The sequence below is a fragment of the Zophobas morio genome, unplaced genomic scaffold (assembly GCF_036711695.1).
Source record: "Zophobas morio isolate AGI-343-1 ecotype UQ-CSIRO unplaced genomic scaffold, CSIRO_AGI_Zmor_V1 ptg000023l, whole genome shotgun sequence".
Taxonomy (NCBI): Eukaryota; Metazoa; Arthropoda; class Insecta; order Coleoptera; family Tenebrionidae; genus Zophobas; species Zophobas morio.
In genome coordinates, this window is record NW_026972128.1 from 6674793 (window position 1) to 6702783 (window position 27991).

The following is a 27991-nucleotide window of genomic DNA, read 5'->3' on the forward strand; positions in this document are numbered from 1 at the left end:
ATTATATACATGTATGTATAATAAAGTACTTTATTACTTCCATTGATTACGTAATCGCGTACGCTGCCGCCATCTCTCGTCCGCGGCCCTACTCATCCCCACCAGCGCACCGGTTCTTCTGTTCGCTGCGGCCGCGAGTGTCCGCGCGCTCGCCATCGATTCCGGGAGAGGTGGGTAGAGGTCGGTCGCGAATCGGGAGCGGGAGCGGCGCCGCCGTCGCTCGTCGTCCATGGCTGGTGCTGTCAAGAAGTGGTGTTTGTATCGTTGCGCGTCCGACGTCCGCGGGCGGCGGTGTTGATGTGGCTCGCGCCCCGTTCCTCCTAAGTGCATCGGCGGCGGCGTGCGAGGTGCGTCCCAATGTTCACGGGGACCGTCCGCATCAAAATATGCGAGGCTCAGGGCTTGCGGCCGACGGACTGCTCGAAGCGCCACAACATGACGTTCGGCAAGGCGGCCGACGACCAGCTGATGGACCCCTACGTTACCATCGACGTGGACGACATCCATGTGGCCCAGAGCACCACCCGCCAGAAGACGCTCGATCCCGTCTGGAACGAGTACTTCGAGCAGGCCGTCGAGAACGCCAAGACGCTCACGCTGACCGTCTTTCACGACGCCGCGATCCCTCCGGACGTCTTCGTCGCCAACTGCAGCATACCCTTCGAAGACCTCCTCAACCGGGACAAGGACGAGGCCGACTTCTGGGTGAGTGCGGGATGGACACGGCACGTTCGACTGAGTTGAGGGACGATTTCTCGACGATATGATTGACGGAATGTTTGTTTTCGTCTTGGATTGGAATAGGGTCAAGTTGGCGAATGCACGGTTACCTGCGTTACACAGTTCGTACGATACGAAAATGCAAGTTTTCGGTTTACGTTTGTCTGTTATTAGAGAGATAATCTCCGAAACTAAGTATCAAGTAATTTAAAATGTTAATAGTGTACTTCGCGGTAATCACGAAAATGATAAAGTTATTTATTTATAAGAAATCTGCTTCTACCCCCAATACTTAAATTTTCGGATAACGGTTTTGCAATAACAAAAAAAAAAAATGTAAATATCCAAATTGTACAATTCTGTATGAAAGTACATATATACTTAATGGAATTTTTAGAAATTTGAAAACCCGACCATATTGTTGATGACGTCACCCCCAAAAATTATTAAATAGATATATTTATTTTATCGATTATCTCAGGAAATGTTTATCTAATTTTTGCATAATGTAGGGTTAATTTGGTTAGAAATTAGATGGAGATGTAATCTCTGAAATTATGGCAATTCCTACCAAGTAATTTGAAATTTTAAGTGTACTTTACGGTTTTCATAAAAATGATAAAAGTTTTTTTTTGTAATCTGATTCTATCCCAACACTTAACTTATCTTATAAGGGTTTTCCAACCTTAAAACGTTTAGGAACATCTATACAGAAAAAATAAAGGTATAAATTCATAAATCACAGCTATATAGATGTATGTTAAAATTTTGAAATGACGTCATCAAATTGTTGGTGGGAATGATAAGACAAATTTTTGGTTAGCGTTTTACCATCAACATCATGAAATTCCTAAAATACATAATAAAAAAATTCACAAGATAACAAAGACAAATTATAACGACAAACAGACGGAAGCGGGGATGGATCTTAGATCATATAATAAATAGATACCACCACGCCGTGTTCTTTCCCTGACAGAGCCTGTGACGACATCCTCCTGTCACACATCTCTCTTCTGCATAGAGGGATTACAGTCAAGCTATCCTTGCCTGATCACTATTTGAATTTTGCGCGCCTAAATTTTAGGAAGTATGTCTGAACTAATTTCGTACGAAAGATGTTGACAGCTTGATTTCATAAATAATTCACAGTAGATAACGAAAGGAATAGTAAATTATTGGGCAGCAATTGTGATCCTTTATGATTACATCACTTAAAATAGAATCTTTGTTCTAAATTATAAAATTGTTTTTCATACAAGAACTCGAAAGAGAGGTTAGAAGAAACATCTGTCAAAAGCAATTTGTTGCGCTGGTGCGGTACCAGGATGGAAGTGAAATAGACATATACAGATGAAATGCATATAACAAAGATGAAGATGTGGTGATCACACAAGGATAGCATTATAATATTCCCCTTGACGTAGAAAACGACAACAGATAGCTTCATGTCTAGTCACAGCTTTCAGTTTGAGTATTGGTATCTATTTATTATATGATCTAAGGGATGGATCTACTTTTTCGTATTTTAGGAGTTATCAAACCTCGAGAAAACACGAAATTAGCAATTCACCGGATGGGCTATTACAATACGGGAGTAAAACTGATAACTAATTAAATGCAAGGAAGTTGTGTATTAACATAAAAACGAAAGGCAAAATCATCTTAGAAGCTTCGTTTTGCACTGATATTCTGCAAGATATCCAATATTGTATCCAGTTTGAAGTTGACGCAATGCCTTTTTGAAATTAGTAGTGCTATTCAGGGTACAGACCACGCTAAATTAACTAAGAATGAATATTTATTTATATCAATCTAATTTATTAAAAGTTGAAAAGTTCCCCAAAAATGCCACTAAATTTTATAGTTTTTAAAAGTTTTGTGATTAATAAATTAAGATTGGAAGCCTGTAGCTGAAATTACAAAAATGTAACATTTCAAATACATAACTAAAATACTTTTTTTAAGTCCACCAACATCTCAATTTCTATCAAAAATATACGTGGCAACATATCTTTAGTGATATATACCGAGTGATTATTAATGTTTGAAATTTTTTTTAAGGTGGCAACCTATTAAAAATTTTATGATGGCATACCTGATTCTCAAAGTGATATTTATGACAGCTGTCATCGTCTCAAACGATCAGGCGTGCTCATGTCAAAATTGACAACTGTGAACTGACGTACTAGGATGGATATCAATAATTCTAAATTGCCAACACAAAAATTTGTTTTAATCATTAATAGTCACCCGGTATCAGTATTTATAGACAGAAAGGAGTTTAGGATTTAATTACGTCAAAAAAAGGCGTTTATGGAATAGACCTTTTGTGAAAATTAAAAAAGATTTAGTGAAAAAGATGGTGATATTGGTCCGCACTCAAATTTAAGTTGGCAACAATGAATCTCTTAAAAGCACCATATTCGATTGGTGGATTTCATGGCACCCAATTTAAAATGTAGAAAAATCAGCCTAAGTCATTGTTACCAAGCTAATTTTGAGTGCGGACAAATATTACCATGTTTTTACTTCATAAAAAAAAATCTTTGTAGTCCCAAAGGTCCATTATCTATCATTTTTGAAATGGGAGGTGCGACTCAGGTCTTGCAAGTGTCAAATATAGTACATCTACATTCCCCTATGTGTAGGGGAGTTTACTTAGTTAGACATAACGCAGCAAGTAGTGGTTTTTGGAAAAAAGAAACGCACTTTATTGAATACTAATTTAAAGTTTGCAGTTGGTATAATTGATTTAAAAATCACACCAAGTTCGCCTCAACCACTTTGGTTGTCAGATTTCGATAGCTACGATTTGAAATTGAGTAATGTCATTTTGAAATCAGGAGTGCCAATCGAGGGTACAAATCACCCCAAATCAGAATATTTACATGAATTGTAATTTATTAAAAGTACAAAAGTTCCCCAAAAATGCTACTAAAGTGTATAGTTCTTGGAAGTTTTGTCAATAAACAAAGATTGGAAGTCTATATCTGAAGGTGAAAATCAGAAAAATATGACTTTAAAATGACTAATATACTTTTTTTTTTCTAAAGTCCGCCAGCAATTTCTATCAAAAATATACTTGGGGACATAGCTTTAGTCATAAATACCAACCCAGTCTATAGATAGAAAGGGGGTTAGGAATGTTAGGATTTACTTATGTCAAAATTATGTATCGTATAGGGGAATTTACTTAGTGCAACATAACGCAGCAAGTATGTTATATTTTTAAAAGAAAAGCTCCCTAAAAATGTCACTAAAGTTTATATAGAGTTTTTGAAAGTTTTTTGATTAAACTAAGACTGGAAGTCTGTGTCTGAAGCGGAAAATTACAAAAATATAACATTTAAAATAACTATAGTCTTTGCCATATCTATTGAAACACCACTTGTTAATCGTAAATTTGGCAACGACGTTCATATTCAGACAATTTTCTAACTAAAAGCCGTTGTCAATCAACCGAAAACTTATCAATTGCTAAATTTTAAGCAAAATTGACAACTGGTGTTTCAACAGAAATGGCAAAGACAATAAAATACTTTTTTTTCAAAAGTCCATCAACATCGCAATTTCTATCAGAGTTGGCACCACTGATTAAAAAAAATGACTACAGATCTGAATAACAACGTGTTTGAAATTGACATAATGCCATTTTGAAACTAGGAGTGCCAATCGAGGGTACAAACCACACTAAATTAACTAAGAATGAATGTTCACACATAAAATATAACTAAATTTTTTAAAAGTAGAAAAGTCTCCTAAAATGACTACTGAAGTTTCTAATTTTTGCAAGTTTTGTGATGAAACTAAGTTGGGGAGTGTACGTATGAAGCTGAAACTTACAAATATAATATGTAGAAAATACCTAACTAAAATAGGGTTTTTTAAAAAGTCTACCAACATCGCAATTTTTATCAAAAATTATGTGGCAGCATCGCTTTACTGATAAATATCACTATCTATAGACAGAAAGGAGGTTAGGATTTAATTATGTCGAAAGTGGCGTTAGAAAATCAGCAACAAATGTAAGAAATTTTAGAAACTATTTCCTACCATAAAGAATATTTGTCATATTTTTTTATGTTTTTTTTTGTGTTTAAGACAAGAATATTTTTTATAATAACTTATAGCATGTCAGTTTTATTAAGCTTTTGTGTAAAAAGACTCAAAAAACGCGTTTTTCCTCTTTGAATTTTATAATACGGAGGATTTGTCGGATTTTGCAGTAGTATTAAAAAAACTGATAAAAAGCAATTGTTAGTAAGGTAGTTTAGACCCAATTTTAGATCATAACGACCAACTGTTAGAAAAATTACGGTATCTGTAGCATTGAGTTGAACTAGATATAAAATTACGTAAAAAAAAATAATAGGGTTCCATTTAAAAAGTTGATTGATGACGTCACGCTGTCGTCATAACAACGAATATGGATTGTGGGTTGGTGGAAGTTGAGGGGTTATTTTGCGTTGTCTTTCTAAAATTTAGTGGTGATCCCTTGCTGAGATAATCTACAAAACATGGCATAAATTAAATTTTACAAACATCATCGCTGGGTATATTTTTTTATAGTGACTCATTCAGTATTTTTTAAGATGGCGTCATTCAGGTTCAAAGAAGTCGGTTGTGAAACATTTGAAAGAATTGTAGATTCACGGAAAAACAATATTTAGTACCTACTTGCATTAGTTAAATGTTAAATGTGAAATAAAAAATTGCACTCATTGATAGAGGTTTTTCGAAATTTCTTTGACCTTAACAAGGTTAAGGTTTAGACACGGACATTTTCCAGAAATGTTTAAAAATATTTGGTTTTGATCATTGCTCATTTTCATTAGGTGTTCCTTTTTGCTATACGAGAATTGAGTATTAAGTATAAAACCAATGGAATTTATTTATTTCAAAACGTGACGCAAGTCTTAGAACCGTTATTTACTGTTCCACATATTCGTAAGAGAGAAAAAGTGGTATCACTTTTACTACAGATTTCCTTGAACGTTTAATGATTAATATATTCACAAGTATCACACTATTAATATGAACATTCACTTTTAATGCGTTGAACAAATATTGCTTTGTCTTAATTTTACACTTTACTTTTTTACGAAACTTTTTTAGTTCATAAATTTCGAAAAAATAATCTGTGTTTTGTGACTGTAAGAATTAAAAATCTGATTTAAATACAACTAATTTAAAATATAATTGATGTTAGATATTTAATTTACTACGACGTGGAATATTAATAATTTCTGCTTTAAAATGTGACCTCTAAATGCAATGAATGCAAGATATTCAGTGAGGTAGAATTTATTACGTAATATTCCCTCTATATCCTTTCTAGTTTTTTTTTTGTAAATTCGCCCCTTCACCCTTGTACTTTATCAGTGTTATGAAAGTGTTCCCTAATGCCAATTAAACCAAAAAACTAGCAATTACAAAACCACGTAACAAAATTCGGAAAATTTAAAAATAAAATACAAAACAAAAATTTTAGTGATGAATAATTTGATAACAAAGAACGTGTAATGATCTGTTTATTGAATTCGTTCCAATTAGATAACTTTCCCGTATCGTTTTCGTGACATTGGCACTAATGTTATGAATTTACTTGGTTTATGCGTTATTCAAGGACCAAGGACGTATCTATTTTCTTATTTGTTTAAATAACTTTATTATTCTCAGGATAATTTTCGCGCAGAGTTTATTATCGAGCAATAATTACACAGTTTCTGTAAAAAATTTTGCGTTGTCACTCGTCATAACCTTAATAATAAACAAAACAAATTTACGTTGTGGAAATTCCAGAATTATTGTAAAGAAAAAATTATGGTAAATTATTACATTACATCACTTTTTAATGTGTTTGGGATAACAAAATCGTACTTACTCATTGGGTTTTCTAGCTTTCATTCATAAAGTCGTTGCGTAATTTATATTATTAACATCTGGTTTAACTGTGAACAACATCGTCACTTACTGGTTATGTGTCAGTATTTTCGTATTTTCCATATACAATGTGCTCAGAAAATATGTAAAAAATCTTAATTAAAATCTACTTTTTTAAGTGTATGTCAAAAGAGCGTCAAAAGTGAAAATTTGAAGTGGCACATCAATAATACTTAAAACAAGCCCGGCGAAAATATTTACAATTTTTTGTTACTTGGATCTACAGTCTTTTTTACAAATTTTGCCTATTTTTATTTTATTAAACGTGTAACTTTTCTTAGGCGTAAGAAAGGATTACTTAAGATTTTTTTTCTGGAAGAATGTCAGGCTATTGCACCCCATATGCTTAAACCAGGATTTTTCTAAGAATTGTTTGCTTCGATTGTTATGTGGAAAATAAAAACAGGATGTACAGTCACACTGAACGAGAACTCCAATTTGGTAACAGATGCCAAATAATATTTATACACTCGCCCATCTTTTTAATGACTAGTGTCTCACTTGTAATGTCATAGGTAAAAAAAAACCTTTATTTGTAATTTTCTCTAAAATTAAAAAAGGAAAAGGAAAAATAATAAAAATTATATGTTAAGGCAGTTGCGTCATTTACACTATGTGGTGCTAGTTGTGGTGTGTTTGTGGTTAATGTGTCATTCACACATGTGTGTACCACAGTTGTTGTCTTTTTGTATTTTTTTTTTAATTGTTTTAATATATACGTAAGAAATTGAAAATTGGAAGTCAAGACTCTTCCATTTAGTTGAATTGATTTAATTTTTCGAGGAACTGCAAAATTTTCCAGTTAGATTGATAAAAATCTATTCTAATCAAAGTTGTTTTGTTGTAGCGGCATTTATATGTCGCCACCTATCTGTGTGAAATGTTTGCGGTAATTTAGTAACACTTTCTAATCAAGCCGGTTTGACACTGGGAAATATTTATTTTGGAAAAGCTTGTGTAAATATTTATTTAAATCGTCCAAGGTATTTCCTAGTTGGTGAAATTTCAAAAATTTGCAAATGAGTTTGCTGACTGCACACATTTTTATGATTTGTGAAAAGCAGCCCGTTAGATAACCGTTCATAAATTTAAACACTCAGGGCTACCTATCAAATTGACACATCATCATCAAAAAATTCTCCGTTTTGATGGCACGACAAGTTTGTTTTTTTGGCCCAAGTAAACAAAACAAAAAAACATGCAAGTGAATTTTTCAAATGCTTTCGAAAATGACTCATCCGGTAAATAACTTCCACCTTGAGAATGCTCCTTGAACGCGGTGACGAAACGTCGGCATTTTGCCAACTGTACTAAGTTAGTGTATGCGTGTATCGTCAATTTATTTATTAACTCGGTCTGTTATTTCCAGGTAAATTTAGAACCTAAAGGCCGTCTTCACCTTAGAATAGACTTGAAGTTGACAACGAAAGGTAACCGAAAGTCGGGAGTAAGGGTTGTTTTTGATTAGATTTTCGCACAGATTATCATGGAGCTAAGCCTCGCGAGTTCAAGGAACGCCAAGGATTCAACAGAAGACGCGGCGCCATGCGGCGGAGGGTCCATCAGGTTAATGGCCATAAATTCATGGCAACTTTTCTCCGTCAGCCTACCTTCTGTTCGCACTGTCGAGATTTTATTTGGTAAGTTTGGAAGTTTCTTATGCACGGTTAATCGAAAATGTAATAACAAAATTGTGTTTGTTTCCGGGGCCATTAACTTCACAATGGTGGTTCTGTTTTCAGGGGTTTGGGCAAGCAAGGCTATCAGTGTCAAGGTACGAAGCCGTCGGCTGCATGGTCCGTGTATATAATATGTACATAGTGCAGCTTAGCTTATTTTTATTTTGTTGTGTCCTGTTCGAAACGAACCCCTCCGGCGGCGTGCTTTAGCGGCGCCGGAGGCGGTCATGATTTTCTATTGTTTATAGGTGTGGTAGCTTAATCTATATAGCATGTGACCAAGTTCAGGATTTGGTGACCGATTAATCGATTAATTTCATTTTTGATTTGCAGCGGCAACGGCATGGCTCTGTCTTTATATAGCTTTTTAAGTTTTATTGTAAGTTTATTGCATTCTCCATTTCTTTCTTTAATAACTTAACCGTCTGTCATGCAATCATGTTAAGTAAACAAGCTTCCCATATTAGTTAAGAAACTTTTTGGTAATATCATTTTTCTTTCGGTAATTCGGTGTTAGTTAATTGAATCATTGCCTTCAACTTTCCTTTTTTTAGTAATGAAGTTTTAAATTGGAATTTCTTACAGTTTGCACCTGCGTTGTTCATAAGCGATGCCATCTCTTAGTTGTTACAAAATGTCCAGGAATGAAAGATGAGGTAACTATTTTATACTTTGTTGTATCGACGAAGGCCATTCCATGATAACGGATCGAACAATCCTTCCATAATTGGCTAAAATTTATTTTTGACAAATATTTATTTACGACGGAATATTAGTGGTATTAATTGCGCAGACATAAAAATATTTTTAAAATATTGTTCAACACTTTAAATATCTCAGGTTACTGTCATTAGAACGGCTACTAATAAGTTATTCATTAAAAATAGAGTAAAAATTTAGAAACAGCTCAAAATTGTTGTGTATTAATATGAAATATTAATGTTGATATTATTTTTAAAAGTTAAAATTGCCTGCCCTTATTTTTGAAAAACTTGTAAAACATTTTAAACTGTCCAGCGCCCTAAAAAATCACAGATTTTACAAATTTTGGATGAATTCCATCACTTACAGACAAATTTTCGGACTACTGGATGTAGGTCGATGAGGATGGAATTCGAATCCACAAGTCCGACAAACACGAAAATATTACATACAAATTTTTGTAGAAAGTACTTGTGATAAAAAGCAAGGCGGATCCATAAACCACGAGTTTTTGTTTGTTTTGTTTTATAAAATTATATACTCTTTCTACGCAAAATAATAGACGTCATCAAATTGTTGGCTGGTATCATTAGACAAATTTTTGTTAGCGTTTTACACGATATTCATAAATCACATAAAATTCGACGACAATCAGCCCACTAGTTTCAGAAATTATCTGTCTGATAAAAACCGACGGTTTTTTCCTTTTCAAGGAACGTCGACAAAACCTGAAAGTAGTCATACTTCTTTAGTTTACGCTTAGAAAGTAAAAACACAAATTTAAGTCACGTGACTGTTTAAACAAAAAATATGTACTTTTATTTTTTCAAACTACTTCAAAACTACTTCAAAACAATGGGTCCCAGAGATTCTTTCAAACTACGTCAACAACTAGACACAAGGGGTCCCAAAATTTTTTCAAACTACTTCAAAAACAATAAAAGGGGTCCCCGAGATTCTTTCAAACTACTTCAATAATGAGGCATAAGGGGTCCTCGAGATTCTTTTAAACTACTTCAAAAATAAAACAAAGGGTCCTCTAAATTATTTCAAACTACTTCAAAAATCAGCCACAAGGTCCTCGAGATTCTTTTAAACTACTTCAAAAATAAAACATAACGGGTCCCTGAGATTCTTTGAAACTATGTACTTCAAAAACCACAGACGAGGTCCACGAGATTCTTTCAAATTACTTAAAAAATTAAACAAAAGAGATCCCAGAGATCCTTCAAACTACTTCAGAAACAAAACAAGGGGTCCCCGAGATTCTTTTAAACTACTACAAAAACAAAACACAAGGGGTCCCCGAGACTCTTTCAAACTACTTCAAAAACGAGACAAAAGAAGTTCCAGAGATCCTTCAAACTACTGCAAAAACAAAACGCAAGGGGTCCCCGAGAGTCTTCCAAAATACTTCAAAAACCAGACACAAGGGGCATTCATTAAAACTAGTTCAAAAACAAAACAAACGGAGTCCCCGAGATTCTTTCAAACTACTTCAGAAACCAGGCACAAGAGGTCCCCAAGATTCTTTCAAATTACTTCAAAAATGAAACGAAAGAAGTCCCAGAGTTTCTTTGACCTACTTCAAAAACAAAGGACAAGGTGTCTCCAAGATTCTTCCAAACTACTTCAAAAAGCAGACACAAGGAGCCCCTAGATTCTTTCAAACTACTTCAAAAGCTAGACACGAGGTCCCCGAGATTCTTTTAAATTACTTCAAAAACCAGACACAAGGAGTCCCCGATATGATTTCAAATTACTTCAAAAATGAAACAAAAGAAGTCCCAGAGATCATTCAAATTAGTTCAAAAACAAAACACAAGGGGTACCCGAGATTCCTCAAAACTACTTCAAAAACCAGACACAAGGGGCCCCAAGATTCATTCAAACTACTTCAAAAACAAAATGCAAGGGGTCCCTGAGACTCTTTCAAACTACTTCAAAAACGAAACAAAAGAAGTCCCAGATATCCTTCAAATTAGTTCAAAAACAAAACACAAGGGGTACCCGAGATTCCTCCAAACTACTTCAAAAACCATACACAAGTGGCCCCAAGATTCTTTCAAACTACTTCAAAAACGAAACAAAAGGGGTCTTCGAGATTCTTTCAAACTACATCTAAAATCAGACACAAGGAACTCCTAAATTCTTTCAAACTACGTCAAAAACAGAACAAAGCGAGTCCCCGAGTTTCCTTGGAATTACTTCAAAAACAAAACAAGGAGTCCCCGATATTATTTCAAACTACTTCAAAAACCAAGTACAAGAGGTCCTCGAGATTCTTTCAAGTTACTACAAAAATAAAACTAAAGAATTCCCAGAGATGTTTCAAAAACCAGACAGAAGAGGTCCCCGAGACTCTTTCAAACTACTTCAAAAACGAAACAAAAGGGGTCTTCGAGATTCTTTCAAACTACATCAAAAACTAGGCACGAGGAGCCCTTAGATTCTTTCAAATTACTTCAAAAACAAAACAAGGATTCTCCGATACTATTTCAAATTACTGCAGAAACCAGGTACAAGAGGTCCTCGAGATTCTTTCAAGTTACTACAAAAATAAAACTAAAAAATTCCCAGAGATCTTTCAAAAACCAGACAGAAGAGGTCCCCGAGATTCTTTCGAACTACTTCAAAAACAAAGCGCAAGGGTCCCTGAGACCCTTTCAAACTACTTCAAAAACGAAACAAAAGGGATCCTCGAGATTCTTTCAGACCACATCAAAAACTAGACACAAGGGGTCCCCGAGATTCTTTTAAACTACTTCAAAAACTAGACACAAGGAACTCCTAAATTCTTTCTAACTACGTCAAAAACAGAACAAAGCGAGTCCCCGAGTTTCTTTCAAATTACTTCAAAAACAAAACACAAGGAGTCCCCGATACTATTTCAAATTACTGCAAAAACCAGGTACAAGAGGTCCTCGAGATTCTTTCAAGTTACTACAAAAATAAAACTAAAGAAGTCCCAGAGATCTTTCAAAAACCAGACAGAAGAGGTCCCCGAGATTCTTTCAAACTACTTCAAAAACCAGACACAAGGGGCCCCAAGATTCATTCAAACTACATCAAAAACTAGACACAAGGAGCCCCTAGATTCTTTCAAAAACAAAACAAGGAGTCCCCGATATTATTTCAAATTACTTCAAAAACCAGGTACAATAGGTCCTCGAGTTACTACAAGTTACTACAAAAATAAAACTAGAGAAGTCCCAGAGATCTTTCAAAAACCAGACAGAAGAGATCCCAGAGATTCTTTCAAATTAATGTTAATATTTTTAAAATTTGATAGATTTGAAGTTTATAATTTGTTAAAATACTATTTGTAATAATTATACAGTTTCATAGGCATAACACGGCTGGCCCTCTGCCCGTTATCTTTTATTATTATTAATAATAATAATAATAAATTACTTCGAAGACAAGGTATCACGGGCTACGTCCAAGACATTTTTCAGGTTTAATTTCTTCCTGGAAATTCTTGAATGAAGGGGTAACCTGCTGGTCGAGATAAATTTCTCTGCTTATTTTCGCATATACTTTAAGTTATTATTTTTCTTACATTCAGTATTAGTTTCTTTCCAAATTTTTTATTGCTGGTTTTTATAATTGTGAAAAATCGTAAACTTTCATCACAATTGATTTTAAACTTTCTTAAACTATTTTAGTAAATATTGTATATATCTGTCATTCCTAATCCATTGGATTTGCCCATTTCAATTCAGCGGCAGTGATATAAGGTAACAAAATTTTACCGAGTCTTTTTTACTCTCACTGTATAAAGAATTTCGATTTTCAAACTCTTGCTTAAAATAACGTGTGATTTTTTTTAATTATTTAGTATTATTTACTCTACGGCTGACGTAAGCGTCATGGCCAACTAGAGCAGAAATTTAAAAATTCACCCGTTATAACGGTCTATCTTTTCCATATTCTCTATACTAGAAAGAAGTCGTGATGCGGCAAATGTGGACTACTTTCAGTGCCAATCGAATACAAATGATTTTTTTACAAGTAAAGATTTCGATTTAAATCGATCGATTTAAAAATTAAGAGTACCCATATTTCATTTTAAAAAATTTAAAGCTGTCGTTTCCAGTCGCTATACATGCTAACAACGTTCTTGTTAATTCATGTTTTAAAAAGAGGACAAAAGAAAACCAATGACACGGAGTTAAAAAGTCATTATTAAATCGGGAATTGGTAAATTAACGACAGATCAATACTAGAACTAGAACTACCAAGTAATACCACAAAGATAATAAGCAGGGTTTTGTAGTAATAAACTCCCGTTTTGATGTGTGTTGCGTTTATTCTTTATTATAATAAGTTAATTTCATTTCTATTTAAGATCTGTCTGTTCAGACGCAGATTAATGTTATTTTTCAGTATATAGTAACACCCCACACAAGGCTTATCAAGGTGATTTCATGTACCGATTTGAAGTTTCGATTTTTAAAACAAAAGTGGAGCAAAAGTGTTAATTGTACACAGGGTTTAAAAATGTATTATCTGGTGCTTTTCAAATCTGCTGGGAATTATACACTCCATACCACAACTCTTGTATTTTTTAACAAAACAATATTTCGTTTTCTAAAACGAAAAAAAAAATCACTAATTCGTCCTGTTAATCATGGAATGGCTAATACGCGCCACGGAATGTGCGTCTAACCGTACAAATAAAATCCCCCTTATAAATATTGACCATAATAAAAATTAAACACTCGTAACAGTCTAACAGTAAACACCATAATTATGAACTTGACCTTGTATGCACAAATTTTAAATATTTCGTTTGTCTTTGTTTCCAGTCTAGTCAACAAAGTACAAGATTTAATGTGAACGTGCCGCATCGTTTTGTAGTCCACAATTACAAAAGGTTCACATTTTGTGATCACTGTGGTTCGTTATTGTACGGTTTAATCCGTCAAGGACTCCAATGTGAAGTTTGTTCCTTAAACGTGCACAAACGCTGCCAGAAAAATGTAGCGAATAACTGTGGTATCAATACAAAACAAATGGCTGAAATTCTTTCCGAAATAGGTATTTCGCTGGCGTTGTGGCTGGCTTTCGTATTTTCATGCTTGAGTTTCAGGTGTTTCTCCCGATAAGCAGCCGCTCAGGAAAAATAGATACATGTCAGGTTCAGGAGCCAACGGCGCCAATTTCGAAGGCCAATCTGAAAATCAAGCCCCAGAAAACGAATTAGAAGGTGCAGATGAACGGTTAACTAAAATGATGGAGGAGAAGTTGTCCAATAACGGTAATGATTTTTGATGATTATATCAAATGTACTTGTAAAACATGAATACTCTTGCAACTATACTTGTTTTCATATCTTTATAGATTTTATAGCACGTTAGAGCTTAGCTTAATGAATGAACTTTACCGAATTCCCGTATCGAAATTCGATAATAGCTTTACGGTTGGAGTTGCATTGTCAAGGGACCATACTAACACATTGCATAAGACTAATGCGTATTTTACGTTCAGTTCATCACGCTTGCATTTACTTTTGGTTAAATCGATAATAAAGTCACTCATTTTTGGTATGTGTGATGATTTGGCAAATTTTTGGATTTAAAGTCATCCTAGTTCAAAGTCATCTATTAAATGAAGAAACTTAAATATAGCTACTTTGGTGTTAATTTCTAACAACCGACACTGAATGCCTAATAATAATCCATGTTTAATTATCTTAATTTAATTATACATTTTTTCAGAGACTATTTTTTTCCGTGTTAACGTAAAGGGCGAAATAGAAATTACAATCAACGTTTCTCTAAGTAAATACTTACCTTTCTTGTAGACTCTGGAAACTACTTCGAGAATAAATTTAATAAATAATACAACAGAATATCTTAAAAAACTTTATAAGAGAGGTATTTTTTCTGTTCACTGTGCTTTTTAACTAATTTGATCTTTGACGTTATTTCGATATACAGGGTGATGAAAAAATTATGGATGTGCTCATGTACGTTGTTAAGAAGGTATTGAAAAACTCGAAAAAATCCCCGCACCAAATTTTTGAAAATATTGAATGTCCAAGTTGAAGAATTAACTTCGTAATTCTGATTTGTTTTAACGAACTACAGTATAACCTCTAATCCAAACCCACGATTATCCGAACATCTAGTAATCCGAACAGAGGCTAGTTGAAGTCGATATCTCTTTAATCCGAACAAAAACTCTGCAATTCGAACTGAACTTGAAAACATGCACCTACTTGCAAAAATGATGCAAGATCTTTCTATACGCGTGTTGTATCGAATTTTTTGACAAGAAAAAGTATTTAGTTAAATTTCGAAAATCGTCGAAAATTTCTTGTCAAATAACCTAACCTCTAAGAAGATAAAAAGCGGGTGAGCCAGGCTAGTATTTGCCAAAATAAGACTCATTTTGGCAAATGACCTACTCTTCCAAGAAAAGGTACTAGCAACGCCCACCCACCCTTTATTTTCTTTGAAGAGTGGGTCATCTGTCAAAATCATTCTTATTTTAACAAGTACTATCCCCGCCCACCCACCCTTGTTTTCTTAGTTCTTATGTGATTTGCAAAAATCATACTTGCGAAAATAAGACTGATTTCCACAGATGACCTATTCTTTATTTTCTTAGAAGAGTAGGTCATTGGCCAAAATGAGTCTTATTTTGGCAAATACTAGCCCTGCCTACCCGCCATTAGTTTTCTTAAGAGAGTGATCATTTGCCAAAATCAGTCTTATCCGTAGTGAGTACTACTAGATTTTTCAGTTTTTCGGTTTTTCAACTTTCGAATTTTTCAATTTCTCGCTTTTTAAATTTCCAATTTTTTTATCTGTCTTTCTATTATTGATTTGTCTGGACAACTGAAAAAACTTTCGATTTTTTAATTTTACAATTTTGGCAGTTTTCCGATTTCTCAATTATTTGATTTTTAAAAATATGATGTTTCGATTTTTGATTTTTTGTCACCGAGCTTTTGGAAGGGAGAAAAAAGTAATTTTGATCAGCGATTTGCCACGTTTACCGTAAGTTTAAAACATCTGAAAATTTGTGTCTAATTTTTAATTTTTGGATTTTTCGATTTTTCAAAATTTCGGTTCGAATAAATTTGTTCTTTTAGTTAAAAAATCGAAAAATGACAAATCGTGAAAAGGAAACATTTTAACTTGAGAACTTGAAAAATTAATAATCAAAAAATTCAAAAATTGTAAAGTTAAAACTTGAAAAATCAGAAGGTTGGAATTAAAAACTGCAAAATTGTCAAACAAATTACCAAATGAAATATTCAAGTTGAAAAAGTTGAAAAATCTAAAAACTAAAAAAAATGAAAACTGGAATTTCGAATTCGATTTTATAAGATTTGTTTTTTTCAATTTGTCGATATTTCAGTTTTTGATTTTCCGATTATACAGTTGTACAATTTTACGATTTCTCATTTGTCCGATTTTTCAATTTGTCATTTTTTGATTTTTCAATTTTTTTGTTTTTAACAAGTGCTAACCCCTCCCACCCAGCCTTTATTTTTTTAGAAGAATAAGTCATTTGCCAAAATCAGTCTCATCTTGACAAGTACTAGCCCCGCCCACCCACCCTTTATTTTCTTAGAAGAGTGGGTCATCTGCCAAAATCAGTCTTATCTTGACAAGTATTTTCGGAAAATTCGGTGTGAAATTCGAATTTTTTGAATTTTTTAAAAATTGCGATATTTCAATGGCGATTTTTGAAAAACGGTTTAAGTTATCGAAGAAATGAAACCAGAAGTGACTTCTGCGACCCAAAATCTATATGGAAGTATTTAGTTAAATTTCGAAAATCGTCGAGAATGGGTGCATAAGGGAGGTAATACGAATACATAATGGGAAATTTCATCTTTGAAAAAGTCATCTAAAATTCTGATTAAATTTAGGGATATAGATCCCGACGTGTCGAATTTATTTATTCTCCATTGTTGGTTAAGAATATGTACTTTATTTCTTTAATAAAATTAAAGTTAATTTGAAATTTCCTTTTAAGCAGTGTATAAAGTTGTTATTCAATTCCCTTTCAGCATTTTGGGAAATTCGCTGATCCGAACAAATCGCAATTCCGAACACACCTTTCCCCAATTAATTCAAATTATCGAGGTTACACTGTATATGTCTAATAGACAATTAATTATTAATAATTTCATAATAATTGGCTAGAATTTTTTCAATTTTTATCGAATTTTAATTTTTCCACTAAATTCATATTAAAACATCAAAATTACGAAGTTAATTCTTAATTTTGAAGTGTATTAATATTGCCAAAAATGTGGTTCGGGGATTTTTTTAACCAACTTTTTGAGTTCTGTAGACCCTCCTTAACAACGTACCATCGAACAAATGCATCATTTTTTCATCGCCCTCTATTTTATTGCAAAAACACGTTTCAAATAAACGTCAGTCTGTACCACGGAGGTAGAAGAGACCGGAGGGAGCGTACCGTATGCTAGCAATGTAACGATTCTGGCATCGTTCAAGACCCGGTCAGACACCGGTTATGATCTTATTTGAACAAGGCACCAATATTTGCCAGCCCGACGCAAACGCGCTCCTACACTCAACAGCTGACAGAGTTTGGGTTTCCAGTGGCGTACTATCACGTAACACGTGCTGTTTATATGCAATTGTTCGTTCTTGAGTTTCGAGTTTAGTTGTGCTGTTTTAGTTTTGGACGTGTTGTTGGTGTTTTTAATTTGAATAGATTTTGATTATAATTAAAGATCATAATAACATTTAGAGACTTATATATAAGGTTGTCAACATAAAATATGTTGCCCCGCCACTGGTTATGACTGCTAAACATTTAGAGGGTGGAGCTTAGCACAGCGCGCATTTCAAGTAGGGTCATAAACGGTGCCTGAGTCTGTCACAAAATTCACGACACCTTCCCTCCGGTCTTTTCTACCTCCGTGGTCTGTACTAGTTCTTTAGATAGCCACAGTTCCACATAACATATTAAAAAAAATAAAGCTTTTAGAGTCCTTGTAATAAATGAATGACCTCAATTTATAGTCAACCCAAAAAATATTGGGAATTATCAGCATATATTTTTACTTTTATCTTGTATCACTAATAAAAATACATAAAAAAATTAAATAAATAACATTGAATCTTCATGTACAGAATGTTATTTAAAAATTGTTTAATTACTAGAAATTTCAACTATCGATATTTCAGTTTTTTTTTATATTTAGAACATCCTTGATTTTAGTACTGCATTGTATTCTATTTTGTGTTTCCTTTCTTTTTTGTTAAGTATTGTTTATATTTAAAGTTAATAGTTACTGCAATTTTTACTTTTTTAAGAGACATATCGACATATTGAAATAATAAGAATAAAAGAACAGTAATAAAATTTGAAAAAAATTAAAAAACTGAAATATCGTTATTTGAAAATAGTAAAGTTTTAGATCTTATATAAACACTCCGTGCATTCAAATTAGATTTATGGTATCACAACAAAGTAAAAATATATATATTTTAAAAAAACAGTCTGTATAAAAAGACTCACCCTGTTTATTAAAAATAAAGCATTTTAAAACAGGTTTACTGGACATCTATTAAATAATAACATTTAAAAAGCATAAAAAAGTATGAAGGGTGTTCAAAAAATGGCGCACCAAGTCAACGGTGCATTATTAAGTTCACAAGTCTAATAAGTACGAAAAAGTCGTTAAAAGATCCCGTATGTGATTTAGACGTTCACTTACAAAAACAAAATATCGATTGTGATAAATACATAAAAAAAAAACGTGAAAAATTAGCCACTGTTGTCAGATTCATTCTAAACATTTTTTTTTTAAGTTTCTTGTTATATTATAAAATGAAGAAAACAAAAAGTTCGATCGATTTCAGATACCGAACACAAAATAGTGAATTAAAATAGGGTGAAATTTTGAAAAGAAAAATTAAACTTTGAAGGGCTGTTTCTTCTATATTTGGATAAAAGATTGTTTTAACACCATGTATAATTTAATAAAAAAAAAAATTACAGGATACTGTTAAAAACAACAGAATTAAATAAATTGTTAATCGAGCATCTTTATAATAAATTGTGGCCTTTTGGACTTTATTCCATAAGTAGTGTTCACCTTGTATACAGAGTATTTTATCGCATATAATTCGTTCAAATTACTTCAAAACTATAACGTTATAGAAAATAACTTTAACGAAAATCAGTAAAAAGTCTATTTTTGAAACGTCATAAACTATAGTACTCTCGCTTTCTACGGAAATGAAAACTGTTCTTTTTTAAATAGTATTTTTTTACTATTTTCTGAAAATTTACTGTTTTAATGATGTGTAATAATAATAATACAAAATATACAGGGTGGGTCAATAAGTGCGCGGTTCTCGATATGTCATTAATAATAATTAGAGACAGAAAAAAGTTACAGACCAAAGTTGTACAAATACGGTCCTTTTATACAAAGTGTTTTTCTTTTGAGGCATAGCGTTAGTTTTTTTTTAAATAGAACACTATATTTTTACTTATGCGCTTTGTTGTGGTACTATTTACATAATTCAAGTATTATATATGGAGTGTTTATAAAGAATGTAAAATTCTAGAATTTTCAAATATGGAGATTTCAGTTTTTTTAATGGAACATCTTCCTCTATTTTCATTAATCCAATATGTCGATGTATCTCATAAAAAAGTAAAAAATCGCAGTATCTATCAACTTTAAATATAAAAAGTACTTACCAAAAAGGAGAGACAATAAAAAATAGCATAAAAAAAAAAATGAAATACCAATATTTGAAATTTGTAATATCTAAAAAATTGTTAATCGTTCGAGTATCTTTATTATAAATCTGGGTTTGTGAATTGTATTCTATAAGTAGTGTCCACTTTTTATGCAGAGTATTTTATGCCACATAATTCGTTCAAATTACTTCAAAACCATAACGCTGTACAAAATAACTTACTTTGACGAGAATCAGTAAAAAGTCTATTTTTGAAACATCATAAACTGTAGTACTCTCGCTTTCCACGGAAATGAAAACTGTTCTTTTTTTAAACTGTACTGTATCTTTTTTAAATTTTTTTGCAAATGTATTGTTTTAATTATCTAGAATACATAAACAAAATATACAGGGTGATTCAATAAGTGTTTTCGTTTTTGTTAAACGTTCTCTATATCTAAATGAAAAAACAATTATTCCAACCAAGCGGTATGGTTATAATTATTGTTAAAACATTATGAAAAAACTATTCAAAAAGGGGAAATTTAGTTCAGTTATATGTATGTATGTATGTCTATGGTTCTTTGAAAAGATTTCATTTTGTATTAGATCAACGTTTGAATAAGATCTTGTATTCGAATTTAACAGTTCCTAGTTAAGATTATTTTTCTTCAAGCATTTATCCGTTTTATTTCCAGTAATAAATATTTTATTGCTGTTAAATTATCTGCCTCCATGAATTATCTTTGTGTTTACTTGCCGTGTGTAAAATTGTTAACACAAATAAATTATAGTTATTATTATCGAAAAAGATAAAAGATATGAAACGTATGGTATGTCAAAGTTCCGCAAAACGTTAAAATAAAAAAAATCGATTTTAGAAAATTATTTAATCTATTTTTCCTTCAAGAAAAAAATAGATTTTTTACTTATTGCTTATACGTGTTATCGTGTTAACAATGTCAGATAATTAGCAGAACTGATTTTTCAGGTGGTGATTCTGCCGAACGCAAGAATAAATCAAAGATAGGCCTTGAAGACTTCCACTTCATTAAAGTATTAGGGAAAGGTAGTTTCGGCAAAGTGATGTTAGCCGAGAAGAAAGACACCGAAGAAGTATACGCTGTGAAGGTGTTAAAGAAGGACGTAATAATCCAGGACGACGACGTCGACTGCACAATGACGGAGAAACGCATCTTGGCCTTGGCCGCCAAACATCCATTTTTGACAGCGCTGCATTCGTGCTTTCAAACAAAAGACCGTTTATTTTTTGTTATGGAGTACGTCAACGGCGGCGATTTGATGTTCCAAATACAGAGGGCCCGAAAATTCGACGAGCCCAGAGCCAGGTTCTACGCTGCCGAGGTTACTTTAGCTTTACAATTTTTGCATAAGCACGGTGTCGTGTATAGAGATCTCAAATTAGATAATATCTTGCTGGACGCCGAGGGGCACTGTAAATTGGCGGATTTCGGAATGTGTAAGGAGGGAATTTTGGACGGGATCACGACTACCACGTTTTGTGGGACTCCGGATTACATTGCGCCTGAAATTTTGCAGGTAAATGGGGTAGAGAGGAGAAGTGGTGGAGGTTGTGTTTGTTGGGTTACAGGAATTGGAATATGGTGCTAGTGTGGACTGGTGGGCTTTGGGCGTGTTGATGTATGAAATGATGGCTGGTCAACCCCCGTTCGAATCTGATAACGAAGATGATCTGTTTGAGTCTATTTTACATGATGATGTTCTGTATCCAGTTTGGCTGAGTAAAGACGCTGTTAGTATATTGAAAGGGTTTATGACGAAGAATCCTAGTAGAAGGCTGGGCTGTGTGGTGGCACATGGCGGCGAAGCTGCCATTAGGGTGCATCCGTTCTTCAGGGATATGGATTGGGCCGCATTGGAACAAAGAAAAGTTAAGCCACCCTTTAAACCAAAAATTGTAAGTATTTTCAATATGTTGTTAATGTTATGGCGTAAAGTTCCATTTGAGTCCGGAAATATAGTCCAGAGTCAATAGATCTCATTGATCATTGATGTTGTATTGATTTTATAGTTTATATATACTTCAAGTTCAGCGTTCTATCAGTGGTCCTATATTTAATTTGTTAAATAGTTAAATGTGTTATCGACCCGTTGTACACGAGTCTGTATCATGTTTATGTTTGTGACTGAGTTAGGTTAACTTATCAGTGAAAATAAATTTGACTATTTCCATAATTTATAAAAGAACACTAGAATACAACCATCGCAAAACCTACTTCAGTTTTTTTTTTGACAAAAAAATCCCCCTTTGGAAAATTATGAAAATTGTGATTTTTATTTTCTGATAACCTCTATAAAGTAATGGCTATTACGTGATTTTCAATTCTTCAGTTTTTTGATTTGCGATTTTTTGAATTTTTAAGTTTAAATTTTTCAGTTTTTCAATTTTCTAACTTTTCAATGTTTCAGTTTTAATTTTCAATTTTTCTTTTACTTTTCAATTTTTTATTTTCTTATTTTGTTTTTTTGATTCTTCAATTTTTAGATTTTACAATTTTTCAGTTCAAAGTTTTCATTTCTTCAAATTTTCAATTTGCAATTTTTCATTTCGGTTTTTTGTTTTCTTTATTTTTACTAGGGATGTACCGACTAGTGGCCGACCGGTCGGATAAGCCGACTATTCGGCCGTTTTTCATCGTCGGCTGCAGTCGGCGACTAGTCGGCTAAACAGCCGATCGGTCGGCTTTTTTTTATTAAAATTAAAATAGTATATAAAACAATTAAACCCGGTTTACAGAACCTCAATTAAATATTTAATTGCGATCTAATTTTTAACCCCGCGTTAAAGTATCATGTGATCGACTCTACGCCAATCAGACGTCGCTAATGGCCTTCTTAAATGCGCGATCAATTTAAACTCAGTTAAAATATTGTATAAACTGGCCCTAAATTGTGTTATTCTTTATTTTTGTACTGAGTTACTAAAAAAAATTAAATGTTAAAATTATCCAAACAAATTTAACACATTTTTTGGAAAACAAAGGAACTTTAGTTATTCCTTTTATTAAAATAGAACAAACCTTTAAGGTAGCCAGAGAAATAGAAAAAAAAACACACTGTTTGTCGCATTTATAAACCGGTTTTAGCAAAGCCGAACAGTCGGCCGACTAGTCGGTTTTTACTGGCCGAACAATCGGCTAGTCGGTTAGTCGGCCAGACTTACAGTCGGTACATCTCTAATTTTTACAAACTTTCGGTTTTTCAATGTTCCGATTTTCTACTTTTTTGTTTTTTCAATTTGTCGTTTCTTCAATGTATCGATTTTAATTTTTCATTTTTTGTTGTTTCTTCAATTTTACGATATGCAATTCTTCGAGTTTTCATTTAAAAATTTTTCAGTTTTTCGCTTTTCCAACTTTTGGATGTTTCAGTTTTTAGATTTTTTTGTTCTTCAGTTTTTAGATTTTGCAATTTTTCATTTCGGTTTTTTATTTGCTTTATTTTTACAAATGTTCGGTTTTTCAATGTTCCGATTTCATACTTTTTTGTTTTTTCAATTTTTCGTTTCTTCAGTTAATCGATTTGCAATTTTTCGTTTCTGTTTTTATTGTCTTCATTTTTTAAATTTTCCGGTTTTTCATCGTTCTGATTGTATACTTTTTCATTGTTCAATGTGAATTTTTTAAAATTTTTGGATCTTTCAGTTTTTTGCTTCTTTAATTTTTCATTTCTTCAAATTCTCAGTTTGCATTTTTTCATTTCGGTTTTTTATTTGCTTTATTTTTTACAAATGTTCGGTTTTTCAATGTTCCGATTTTATACTTTTTTGTTTTTTCAATTTTTCGTTTCTTCAATTAATCGATTTTCTATTTTTTTATTTCTTCAATTTTACGATATGCAATTGTTCGAGTTTTCATTTTAAAATTTTCCAATTTTTGTGCTTTTCCAACTTAGATTTTTCAGTTTTTAGATTTTGCAATTTTTCGTTTCTGTTTTTATTGCCTTCATTTTTAAAAATTTTTCGGTTTTTCATCGTTCTGATTGTATACTTTTTCATTTCTTCAATATGAATTTTTTTGAATTTTTGGATCTTTTAATTTTTCGATTTCTAATTTTTCTGTTTTCAATTTTTCGATTTTTCAACTACAGATTTTTTAATTTTTCGTTTTTTCAATTTTACGATTTTAGAAGTTTTCATTTTTTCGATTCTTCAATTTTTCTTTTCTTCAGATATTCAAATTGCAATTTTTTGTTTTTTTTTTTTTATTTTCTTTATTTTTACTATTTTTCGATTTTTTGATTATATAATTTTTTGTTTTTTAAATTCCAGTTTTTTTAATTTCTCGTTTCTTCAACTTTTCGTTTTGCAGTTTTTCGTTTCGATTTTGATTTTCTTCATTTCTTCAATGTGAAATTTTTCAATTTTCGGATCTTTCAATTATCGATTTCCAATTTTTCGGTTTTCAATTTTATGATTTTAAAAATTTTCAAATGTTTCAGTTATCGGATTTTTAAAATTTTTCATTTATTCGACTTTTCAATTTTCTTTTATTCAAATCTTCGAATTGCAATTTTTGGTTAATTTTTTTTATTTTCGTTATTTTTACAATTTTTCGATTTTTCAATGTTCCGATTTTATAATTTTTTGTTTTTTAAATTTCAGTTTTTTTAATTTTTCGATTCTTCAACTTTTCTTTAAGCAGTTTTTCAATTTTTCTTTTTTTCTTTCTTCAATTTTACAACTTCTTTTTTTCTTGAATTTTCATTTTTAAAATTTTCAGTTCTTCGATTTGCAACTTCACAAGTTTTTCAATGTTTAGTTTTTTCATTTCTTCAATTTTTGGATTTACAAATTTTCGTTTCGGTTTATTTTCTGTCAATTTGTCGGTTCTACAATTTTCGATCTGCAATTTTTTGGTTTTCAATTTTTTCGATTTTTTTTGAAATAAAAAATCTGAAGATTTTGTAATTTTTCGTTTTTTCAATTTTAGATTTTTCAGTTTCTCGATTTTCCAGTTTTTCATTTCTGCAATTTTTGATTTCAGTTTTTCTAGTTTTCATTTTAAGCATGTTACAGTAAATATAATTTTAACAATTTTACGATTTTAGAACTTTTTTCTCAAATTTTTCGATTTTCCAAGTTTTGATTTTTCAATATTTTCGTCTTTCTCTCTCAGTGTTACAGTACAATTTTGACAATTCTATAATTTTTTGATTTGTTCAGCTTTTCGGTTTTTCATTTTGACGGTTTTTCAAGTTTTCGAATCAAAAAATGGAAAAATTGTAAAATTGAAAAATCAAACATGAAAATACAAAAAAAGTATAAAATGAAACCTTTGGAAAATCTAAAAATTGGAAATCAAAAACTTGAAAAATTGAAGAAATGAAAAATTCAAAAATTGAGAAACTAAAAAACGAAATAAGTATTGTAAAATTGAAATACTGCAAATTAAAGAAATCGGATAATTGGAAAAATTTAATAAACGAAAAATTATCAAATCGAAAGAAACTTTGAAAAAATAAAAGAAATGAAAAAATCTGAAAAATAGAAAACAAAAGTCAAGAACTTAAAAAATTGAGGAAACGAAAAACTGAGAAGTTTGGAAGTCGAGAAATTGGAAAATTAAAAAAATTAAAGTTGAAAAAATGAAAAATTATGATATCAAAAATTGGTCGAAGCTAAATACAGATTTTTCGAAAAATTATAAGATCTGAGAAAATAAAAATATGTACGTAACGTTAAAGTAAAGATAAAAAAGCGTTCCCAAATTTTCGGAAAAATTAAGTGAAGCGTGCTTGATTTAATTAATAAAATAAATTGCCTCATTCATCAATATTTTTTTAGTGATCCTGAATAAGTAATTCTAAAAATTATGAGTGCGTTGATAAACCACAAGTACGTAAAAAAATACATATTGTTTTCACCAATTCAAAAACTACCTTTCACATTTAGCTTTCTCTAAAGATGCCGAATATGGGTTTTTAGTTTTCTGGGATTGCTTATTTTCCAGTAAATAGCTCTATGTTTGTGCTTAAAATACAGTGTTGGTATTTTTTGCAGAAGAGTAAGAAGGATGCCTTGAACTTCGACGCCGAGTTCACGAAAGAAGAACCGGTCCTGACACCAGTTAGTAACGAAATCATCCATTCGATTAACCAAGAAGAATTTAAGGGTTTCTCATTCGTCAACAGAGACTTCAATCCTTCACGCTTTGTCGCTGAATAACTTTACCAAACCCATTAATATCCTTCATTATTGGTCCTTTAGTTCAAATTATCCGATCGGGTAAATCATAAGCTTGAAAGCTTTAATTTTTGTAAAACTTAAGGAAAGTAATACGCCAGTACTCATGTTACACTGTTATTACTGAAAATATTTATTATATGAAGAGAAGTTTATTTAACGATTGCAGATACCAGAGTTTATTTAGATCGTTTATATTTTGTATGTAAGTCAGATCTGAGATCGGTCTTTGATATAAATTCTATATTATAATTTCTAAGCTAAATATTCGTTAGAGCCCCATTTCATTGGAGCTACATCGTGCACAAATCTATTTTAAGGTGATGACGGTTCGATGATTGTGAAGTGGGGCTGTTCGGGGTTTCTGTGATTTTATGCTGAGACGCCAGAATTATTGTATTAACTCTAGTCACTGAATGGCCTATGCTCTGTAAATATCAAAAGAGTAAACCAGCAAGTCGGTCGAGGTTGGCCACTATAATGTTAATTATATATTATGAACTTTTATTAAATTAACGCACTTCTGCAGAGCCTTATATTGCGGTTTGTTCTTCCGAGGCCGAACTTGCCCTTCATAAGGACTCATTCATACAATATTGTCTTTCTGAATTATTATTTATTTGTATTGTGATATTGTGGGAATTTGCAATAGATTTAGTGTAGGCCGTTGCGCCATTTTTTCAAACATTCGTCGGTATCGTAAAGTCTAAAACGTAAGTAAGTTCTTGCTTGGACAGCGACCCGCACTAGACAGAAATAACAGTTTTATCAGTCACTTGTACGTAACACAAATACACGTAACGATACATATTAGGGAAATGTGCATTATTTTAAGAAAGCTTAAGTAGGTTGTTTACATTTTACCAAAGATTTTATTTATTATTTTTTAATGAAATGAGTGTGCAAACGTTAATACTATGTAGTTTATGTAGGAACTTGTAATTTATTTCGTCGGTTGCGTGCGAACGATTTCCGCAATGGCTTAGGACTGGTCTTTGCAAGATTTGAATGTGTGCGAGCCCTAACAATTAGTTCAACTTTGATCATAGCAACACAGAGTGTTTCAGTTCATTATCGCCATAACTAAGCTATCTAGAGAACATTGAGCTACATTTCAAGGAAATGTACATATTGTTAAAAGTAAAAAAAGAAAGTATATAACGTTTTAGATATTTATTAATGTGGAGCTTAGAGTAGTAGGTAAATTAATACAATTAACCCACGCTAATTTTAGTGTATGTCTAGATAATATCTATATCACAGATCAGTGTTAGCACCGAGCTGTTCAAGAATAACTTGAGGTTGGCAGTGTAAATTAGTGATTTAGTTCTCTAGTAGAGCATCAGAGTCCCTTTCACTCGTTCGGTTTTTTGCCGTTAAGGCGCGTGCTTGCATACGGTGTTGTGCCAAACCATGTTCACCCTAAAACCCGCAGCCTTTCCGCACCTCCCACCACTGTCTAAACCCCACTGTCGCATTGTTATTGTTTATATCATATTTGTACTAGCAATGTGTTGTAAATGGTGTACCTATTTCTCTGACGGTGTACTAAATTATAAATAAACATTATTTAATGTATTTATTTTATGGCGAATAAAATCGCTCAGCCTATCACGTTACAACACCATTTTTGATCTTCAGTACAGCAAAGTAATCAAGACAAGACTAAAAATGCGTTAGCTGGTTTTTAAATGGAACAGTCGTCCAAGAATCTGAAAGCTCTTTCTTTCCTCATATGGATTTTATAATGAAGATTTTTGAATTTTTTTTTCTCAATCCCTGATTCTGTTGTTATTAATCATTATTATCCCAACTTACTATATTCACGGAGTTGGATGGAGTGGAGAACATGTATCTGTGGCAGGTCAAATAATTTCAAGTTACTCAGTTACACTTTTGAATTGGCACTTAATGACTTTCCAAGTCTTTATATATGTCCCATTCAATCTTCTTAAATTCTCAGACGAAAGTTTTCTGGATTTTATACTCAACTCAATTTCAACTATATATATATAAGAATTCTG

At 32.2% G+C, this 27991-nt stretch overlaps 1 protein-coding gene across 1 annotated transcript; it reads left to right on the forward strand.

The window, feature by feature from the left end:
* The first annotated feature begins 144 nt into the window (after positions 1 to 144).
* Positions 145 to 27545, forward strand: LOC135133958 (protein kinase C-like). The gene is made up of 10 exons (XM_064062524.1): positions 145 to 705; positions 8036 to 8096; positions 8147 to 8306; positions 8409 to 8440; positions 8931 to 9001; positions 13859 to 14090; positions 14143 to 14310; positions 20733 to 21301; positions 21354 to 21680; positions 25785 to 27545. Exons 1-10 carry the CDS (start codon positions 358 to 360, stop codon positions 25947 to 25949), a joined length of 2133 nt encoding a protein of 710 aa, XP_063918594.1. The 5' UTR covers positions 145 to 357; the 3' UTR covers positions 25950 to 27545.
* The last annotated feature ends 446 nt before the right edge of the window (positions 27546 to 27991 follow it).